This window comes from Alnus glutinosa, chromosome 1 (genome assembly GCF_958979055.1).
Source record: "Alnus glutinosa chromosome 1, dhAlnGlut1.1, whole genome shotgun sequence".
In the NCBI taxonomy this organism is placed as follows: Eukaryota; Viridiplantae; Streptophyta; class Magnoliopsida; order Fagales; family Betulaceae; genus Alnus; species Alnus glutinosa.
Window position 1 is genome coordinate 9,835,593 of NC_084886.1, and position 9,185 is coordinate 9,844,777.

The 9,185-nt window shown below is 39.7% G+C and overlaps 1 protein-coding gene and 1 pseudogene across 1 annotated transcript; one reads left to right on the forward strand and one right to left on the reverse strand.

Moving 5' to 3' along the window:
- The first annotated feature begins 319 nt into the window (after positions 1 to 319).
- On the forward strand, positions 320 to 3,434 carry LOC133871562 (uncharacterized). The gene is made up of 8 exons (XM_062308993.1): positions 320 to 337; positions 516 to 1,317; positions 1,481 to 1,725; positions 1,828 to 2,061; positions 2,172 to 2,264; positions 2,385 to 2,486; positions 2,578 to 3,031; positions 3,139 to 3,434. The coding sequence occupies exons 1-8, from the start codon at positions 320 to 322 to the stop codon at positions 3,309 to 3,311; spliced, it is 2,121 nt and encodes a 706-aa protein (XP_062164977.1). The 3' UTR covers positions 3,312 to 3,434.
- Positions 3,435 to 7,311: 3,877 nt separating this feature from the next.
- Positions 7,312 to 8,846, reverse strand: LOC133866744 (crocetin glucosyltransferase, chloroplastic-like; annotated as a pseudogene).
- Positions 8,847 to 9,185: the final 339 nt, after the last annotated feature.

Here is a 9,185-nt window from a genome sequence, read left to right on the forward strand (position 1 = left end):
AGTATGGCCTAGTGTTTGTCAACTTCAATCACCTCGTCCACAGGGGAGAACTGATTCAGGACGAGCCGTACGTGCTTACATCTCAGGTGGATCAAGTATTCTACGTCGAAGATGGAAGGAACCCAAATTGGGTTTGTGCGGTTAGGACCAAACCGCGCAACGTGTACGACGTTGGCCAGGGGGATGGGAGTAATGAGGATGGTACAACCTACCATGAGTGCGTACCGCTCGTACTAGCCACTGATGACCTACCTGATACGAATGATGAATTCGAGTACGACAGGCCCGATATTGATCCGATTGAAGCTCCCATGATACAATGATTGATGTATTTCTTGTGAGTATAATTAGCTTGAACTCAACACACTTGACTGATATATAAATTGTTTGTACAATTCGCTTGAACTGAATAAGGGTTTCTATTATTATATGCAAATTTCGTTGTATAATTTGCATATTCATTAAAAATATATTACAAAAAATATTCTAATTAATTTGTCTACATTTATTCGCAGGTATTGATGGACCAGGGACGCCATCCTTATGCATATCGGGCACCTCGCCCACCCGTGCCCCCCATGACCACGCCCACTGATTCGACGCCAGTATATACTGCGGCGTGGCCACCCCACCCAGACGGGGCTTATAGACCATTGTTGCCGGGTATGGTGGCCGTGCCCACGTCAGATCACGGGCAGACCAGCACAGCTGGAGTTGGCAACTCTCCATTGTCGGAGCCGCCGACATTATCTCAGTTAGGGTTCACCCAACCGGGTAACGCCTATCGATGGTGGGTGCAAGAGGGGGTGGGGTCACAGGGTTATGCGCCGTACTTTCCGTATACGTATAGTCGACCTATGACGTGTAACCCTGATAGTGAGACGCAGGATTGTAGATTTCCACTGTCACAGACCGGGGAGATGCAGATGCCGGCTGTGGGGTTGGGACAGATACCGGCACAGGCGGCGATGCAGGGCCAGATTTTGGGGCCGAGACAGATGCCAGCATCGGGGGCGAGTCAGGGCCCGGGGCAAGTAGAGAGGCAGATGCCGTTACCTGGTGAGAGCCAGATGCCGCTTTCCGGTGAGAGTCAGATGCCGCTTTCCGGTGAGAGTCAGATGCCAGATGTGGGGGGGAGCCAGACTACCCATGAGGAGGACGTTGCGATGTTGGGTACCGATCAGTTGGCCCCCGGTAGCCCCCAGGGTATGGATTCAGATGATGATCAGCATCCTCCACCAGCCGGAGAGGTTGGCGAGGAGGTTGCAGGCGACCCAGCGACGCAGCACATAGGGACTGGGCAGATTCGGTTGATGGGTAAGTACATATGTAGACATCCTTAAAACTCATATTATGTTACCAAAATATTTTTTTTGGTTTGGAAAAAAATAACTATTTGATTACATTTTGTTTATATATGTGTGTGTGTGTTATTTAATGTTAACCAATTAAATTAATGTTGAATATATTTTTTCATTAGGGTACAACCCAGACGGGACCATTTATTATGAGGTGATTGACGACCCAGCGAGAAACTGGGTGCTCCCGAGGGGGAAGAAGGTTGTATTGCAGTACAATGCTGCTATACAACCTGTAGGACGAGCCTGCAATCGTTTTCGGCGGGAAGTGGGCAAGATGATCAGGAGTGGGTCCTACATACACATGCGGGACGAATGGGCGAGGGTAAATAGGCAGATTAAGCAGGCAATGTGGAACGCACTGATGGTATGTTTATGAATATAATTTAATTATTTATTTGAATTAAACTTGAGCTTAATGTTTAGGTTGAAGTTTTTAAACCTATAATGCTTTGATTGAAATGTGCAGGAGGAGTTCTATCTACCTGTATCAGTTGACATGCGCAGGGCACAACAGGAGGCGTGGAATGATATTGGACGTAAGCACCGCTCGTGGAAGTCGAGGTTCAAAACCCAACTAGGAATTGGAGACGGTGACACGCCCGAGAGTATCCGTGCGAGAATGCCGGAGAAATTTTTTGAGCAGTATGATGCAGAAGATGTAGAATTCCTGCTGAGAGATTGGTGCAGAGAGCATAAAATCGTATGTAGGCCAAAAAATTGTCAACTATTTTTTAATAACAGTTCATTTAATTTTAGTTTTAATTTAAGTGTGTCAATTGTTACATGTTTACTTTCATGTTCAATGCGTAGGCAACCTCTGAACGGATGAAGAGGTTGCGGGAGCGGAATGACCTACCCCATTGTGCGGGATCTAAAAGTTATGCCAGATTTAATCACGAGGAGGTAATTAAATATATATGTTTATGTTTTTAATATTTGTTGGTAATTGTTTTTCTTTTTCTTTTTCTTTAAACTATTTTTATCGCTATCTGTTTGTTATATATGTCAACTGCATGACGACAGGCATGTACATCTGGCACGCCCCCCACTCGCGCCGCGTCGTTCGTGAAGACCCACACAAAGAAGGACGGCACTTTCCTGAACGACCGTACACGGGTCTTATGCGTATGCTACTCATTTAGTTTACTAATATTTTTAAATTATGTGTGATATGTCATTATTCAATATATGACTTTTTCATGTTGACGACGTACAGGAGAGGATGACGCAGAGTTTAGCCAGTGATCCAGCCGCCACGCAAAGCGTCTCCGCAGACACGGTGCGTTGGGCACCGAACGACGCTTACGAACAGGCGATTGGGAGGCCTGAGTATGCAGGGAGGGTTCGGCAGGTTGGCCCGAACGTCACACCTGTTCGAGGGACATGTTTTTCATATAGGCCTCGGTCACAGGGGGGACCATCTCAGGGGACGTCTCGGGATTGGGCCGAACAGTCTCGGAAGATGGAAGAGATGCAAGCGGAGCTACATGCTGAGCGAGCGAGGAATGACCGTTTGGAGCAGCGCGTGCAACAGTTCGACGGCATAGAGCAGCGCTTGCGAGAGATGGAGGTCTTCATGTCCTCCATGGCAGTACCAGCACCATGTGTTGGTAATCAGTCTTCTCCTGCACACGTAGGTAGTACGTCGTCCGTTGGTAGTGCATCTGCAGGTATGGTTTATATTGTGTATAGGACAAAATTAATTTCAATTTGTTTTCATTACCCCTTTAATTTTGCAAGTAATATTATATACTTTAATTGTCTATATTATTTGCAGGTAATTCGACAACGGTTGGTACGTTGTCGCCTGTTGGACGACAGCTGAGCCAGCACTCCACTGTCGCTACACCTTCGCCCGCTACACCATTCATTGCGCAGCAATCGCCGGTGGGCGAGAACACGCCTGGGACGGTACCTCGTGATTCGCAGAGACGCCTTTCAGATTTGTAGATATTTTGTGTAATTATTTTTTGTTCGTAAATATTTGCTTGTTAACGAATATGTTATTAATTATTTGTTTGTGTAGTATGATTTCGTGTTGGTTTTGGGTAAAATAAATGCTGCGTTATTTGTGGTCGAAAATTACAAAATTTGAAAAATTCAAAAAAAAATTTAATTAACCCAAATAAATTTTATAAAACAATAAAAAATTTATTTTTTTTTTAAAAAAAACTAAATTCAGTTTTTTATTTAATTAAAATTTTTATTTAATTTTTTAATTGTATTTTTATTTTAATTAAAAATACAATTAAATAATTAAATAAAAATTTTAATTAAATAAAAAACTGAATTTAGTTTTTTTTTTAATTAAAAACATTTTGACACGTGTATCGGAATACACGTGTCAAATTTGACATGCGTATTCCGATACACGTGTCAAAATGTTTTGACACGCGTATTTGGAATACGCGTGTCTAATTTGACACGTGTATTCCAATACACGTGTCAAAACATTTTGACACGCGTATTGGAATACGCGTGTCAAGTTTGACACGTGTATTCCAATACACGTGTCAAAACATTTTGACACGCGTATTGAAATACGCGTGTCAAATTTGACACGTGTATTCCGATACACGTGTCAAAATGTGCAGTTTGTAACATGCACATTTGACACGCGTAATACGCGTGTCAAAGTACACGTGTCTAAATGTTTGACACGTGTACGACACTGTACACGTGTCAAACTGCACGTGGCTATTTCATACCATTTTTGTAGTGGCGCCACGTGTCGTCATCTTATTGGCGACATGTGTCCATCTTCATAAAAAATATAAAATTATTAATAAATAAATAAAATTATTTATTTAAAAACAAAAAAAAAAAATGAAGAGAAAAAAAAAACTAGCAGACAAGGGGTGGCCAAGCCACCCTCAGAGGCCGTCGGGGGTGGCGCGTGGCCACCCCTAGGCCATTGGGGGTGGCCCGGGATCTACTAGGGGTGGCGCGCGGCCACCCCAGTGGTCGGGGGTGGCCATCGGGCCACCCCTATATCTACTAGGGGTGGCCCCGCGCCACCCCCGGCCACTGGGGGTGGCCGCGCGCCACCCCTGGCGGCCTCTGGGGGTGGCCCCCTTTGCCACCTTTTTCATTTTTTTGTTTTTGTTTTTTTTTTTTTTTTGAATTTTAATTTTTTCAAATAAATAAGTATTTTCATTTATTTTTTAATAAATTTATATTATTTTATTAAGATGGACATGTCAGCGCCACGTGTCGCCAACAACACCACGTGTTGCCAATAAGATGGCGACACATGGCGCTAACGTGGCATTTGACGGAATCTGTTAAAATTTTTAACGGAATTTGATTATAAGAATCGATTTGTAATTATTGAATATCACAAGGACCTCCCATGCACTTTTTAAACCATATGGAGTGAAAAATAATTATGACATACCACAAAGACCAACGATACAATTATCCCTATAATTAATAATTGCATTCGTCTTAGCATTTCAACTCAAACGTGGTCCCTAAGCCATAATGTTTTTCTCAATTTGAGAATATTATGTTTGTGGACGAGAAAAAACAGCGGTAGAACACTATCAGACTTGTGGTTGTGCAGAGAAAGACAGATAAATCAGGCTTGATTGGCTTCTTTTTAGGCTTTTAGCGTCGGGCATGAGTCATGAGAGATTGACAGTTTATAGTTTATTAGTTTTATACTTTTATGGGACTCTTTGTACGTCATTCATCACGCAAAACGCCTCTGAGATTTTCATGTTCATTCATGTCACTCTTTCTTGTCTTCGGCTCGGATATCATTAATAAATAATAACTAAAAACAAGATGCTCCGAGAAGCTTCTTTCAATCATGTGCTTCGCAGGACAAATGGGCAGTGATCTCATCCTCTTATTCGGTACACACAATTTTCTTCAAATATAATATATAAAGTTTGAATTACTATTATTGTGAAAAGAAATGTGTTTGTATGTAAAGGTAAGTGTATTTGTGTATATATAAGCGCATATATATATAAACTTGAAATTAAATTATTTAAAATTTAAGTTAATTTATTTAATTAACTTACATGATAAAATCTTAATAATAGTTAATATATATTTATGGAAAAATAACATTTGTGATATTTACTTTATATAACCAACTTGTGAAACTCATGTTCTAGATAGGATATGAATGTTGGGGCTGTTTGGTAACCAACACCCTATTTTTTTCATTTATTTTCACTTTTATAAAAAATAATCAACTTTAAAACATTCTAACTTTGTTCACTTTTAATATTACATAAATAATTTTTAATAATTACTCAAAAAAAAATTACTCAACAATCTTTACTAAACACATCCATTATGACTACCGACAATTCAAAGCTATAAAAGAGATAATTATGAACCCGAGTAATTATTGTGTTCAAACAAATGTGCCTCCAGCCATGGAATAGGATCCTCTCCGGTTCAAGTGAACTGGAGAGGAGCCAGTTAGTTAAATTGAGAGGACAAAATTGTTTTTTCATATTTTTTTGAACAATTATACTATCTTAATTCAATTAACAGGTTTCTCTCCGGTTCAAGTGAATTAGAAGATTCAACCAATGGCTCTTAATTGCTCAACTTATCTTTTGCATTAATAATTATTATACGTATCAGTTCAAAATTTTACTTTATTGCATTTAATGTGTATATGATGTTAGTGATTTTGGGCTAATTGAATGTGGACAATCTAATCAAATAAACCATCTCTACTGATTAAAGTGAAAACATTTCCATTGGGATTCTTCCAACCCCATGATCAAATTTCACACTTTTTCAAATAACTAGTAATAATAAAAACAGAGAAAAAAATAATTAACAAGCATATACCATATTATTATTCTGACTTTCGACTCAAAACAGAGAAAAAAATAAAGAATAAACATACTATTTGAAGTTAACCAGCAAGTCAAAATGATTTACAACAATAATTGAACCAACCTTGGTGGCATATATACCACAAACTCATACGACTAAGATGCAAAAATTCTAACAAATCAAGAACAAAAAAACCCCATTTCAGATATCAAAGATAATTATATCATACATGTACCTCATAACAGTAGTACCTTAACTTTGATGCTACTCAAGCTCGAGTTCACATGTGATATGAATATGAAGACAAAGTTCTTAAGCGAGATTTTAAAAATCTCAACTTGCAACTTCACAAAAAAATTTAAGATAATCGCAACCTTCGAGACTCAAATAAATGAGTTTATCAAGAATCCAACGGAACAATAAACCTCAACTAAACATGCATGTACAACCATCAAGAACCCATATCTCTAAATTTGGAATCCTTGAAGCATTAGGAATTTTTCCTAGGAATAATTTACAATCGTTGAAATTCATGTTTTGGAAATTCTATCAAGAAAAAGAGGAAATAAATTAGTTTGAAGGATGTTTACAATGGAATTTAAACCAAGAAATATTAAAACCTTAATTTCAAGTCCAGCGAATGCTTCTCCAACACATATTGTTGATGAATCTACGTTGTAAAACAACGGTAGAGCATTTGAGAAGTGCAAGTGAAATTTCCTCGCCTCTTCTAAGCCGTGTGGATTCAGTTTCAATCAAAGGGTCAACAATTTTACCGTTGTTCCACCACGTAGATCCATTTTTTATATCACCAAGTTCATCTTTTTTTATTTATTTATTTTTTTGTGTGTAGGTAAATTGAAACTAAACAGACCTGCAGATAAAAGCATTTTTTGTCTTTGTAGTTTGAGTTTTGACAAATAACTCTCTAAATTTTTAAAAAGTGATTAATCACTCTTGCAATAAGCAAAAAATGACAAATTAGTCAATGCCGTTAAAAAAATTGACAAAATCCATTAAAGGAGGAACAATTTGAATATAGATGCTGTAACATTATTTCAAAAGCTTGAGTATTACAATGTGTAGTGTCGCCTATATATATACATGCTTGCTAGAGATACAAAAGGAAATAGTTTAACAATTACAAGATACAAAAGGAAATGATTGATTGGGTGTCTATGCTAGGCAATATCTTCATTAGTGTGATGGAGGGTTGCCTTGTGTGGAAAGCTGCATAGGCTGAACTTTCCTTAGAGTGTCGAGTGCATTGTCGAGTGCCGAGTGAAGCAGGTTCTTCTTTTGCTGGAAATTGATTTTTATCAAAGATGACATGGCGAGAAGTGTAGACCCGGTTGGTTTGAAGGTCAAGGCACTGGTAACCTTTCTGAGTACTGTTGTAGCCAAGGAAGACACATTTAGTGCTTCTAAAGGACAATTTGTGAGGAATGTAAGGCCGGAAGAAAGGGTAGCATGCACAATCAAAGGTCTTCATAAAAGAGTAATCTGGTTGCTTTTGGAGGAGCTTAAAGTAAGGAGATTGATGTTGCAACACAGGGATAGGAAGGCGGTTGATGAGATAGACTGTTGTGAGGAATGCATCTAACCAATAGTGAGTAGCCAAGTGGGATTGTGCAAGAAGGGACAAGGCAGTTTCAGTGATGCGTTTGTGTTTGTGTTCGGAAATGCCATTCTGTTCTGAAGTATATGGATGGACATGTAAATCGATGCAGGATGCCATGAGTATCAGCGAAATGTTTAAAGGCCATGAAAGCATATTCACCTCCATTATCAGTTTGGAGTTGTTTGATGGAACAGGAAAAGAGATTTTCAACCAAGTTTTTAAATTTAGTAAAGCATGAAAGAACATCACTTTTAAGCTTAAAAGGATGTAGTGATCCTTGGAACTTTGGAAAAGATCTCCTCCCAAACAAGTATCTGATGGATCTTTTCCATCTATAAAGGCAGATGGAATTAGCGGCCCAATCCCAATCAAATTGAACTTTTCGATCACTCTTAAGGCCTTGGGCTCCAGCACATCAAAGGTATTCACCAATGTTCTCGGCTTGCTTTCTTTTTCAAGAGCTTCAAGTTGCTCTTGAAATGTTGGGATCATGACAGTACACGTATTTGAAGCAAGCAAAAAGGAGGGCTGGTCATGGCTAGCGAAAAATGGCAGTCCCGATAATTATACTGAACATGAGGGGTCATTGTTGCTGTTCCTGATGACATCTTCATAACCATTGAAGTAGTAGTAGTAGTATATGTCCAAAACCGTGGCAGGTTGAATCCAAAGAAGCGCTAACGGGAGGTGAAGTCCACTCACTACGTCCGCAGCCCAAGGGAGGAGGATCGTGTGGACTAGGCCCGTAAATGGGCGACCCTCGTTTGCACTGGACGTGACAAGTTCAGTGAGAGCTTGGGAGCCACGGCGCTTGAGCTCGGACATGTAGTGGCCGAAATCGTCACCGGGTTTAAACCCGTCGTCGTAGCCGTCGAAGAAGGTGGCGAAGGACAAGCCGTCGGGAGCGGGAATTTTGGTCATGCGACGGCCGGCCGGCAGAAACGCTTGTGACGAAGGTAATATGCGCCCCCAAGCGAACGAGGCGCTTGGCGAATTGCAGGCCAATTGATATGGCCTTGGGCAGGATATGTTACGACGAGGAAGCTATTGAACATTCATGTGTTAAGCAAGATAAACGTGCGTGAATTCCAGATTGATCCAGCTAGCCTAATGTACGAAACAAGTTAGTTAGTCAACCTGTATAGTCAGTTTATGCATAGTTAGTTAGAACTCTGTAACCACTTTGTAACTAGCATAGTTAGTTTTTTGTAATTTGCTTTATGCATTCTAGGATTGTATATAAACTTTACATCTGTATCATTATAATTAATTCAATGAGAATCAGATTTTCTCTCCTAAACTCCAGTTTGTAATATGGTATCAGAGCTCTTTCTCTGAACTTCTGCATCAGTTGTTCTTTTCTTCTTCTTCTTGTTTCAAGCTTTTCCTTCAAT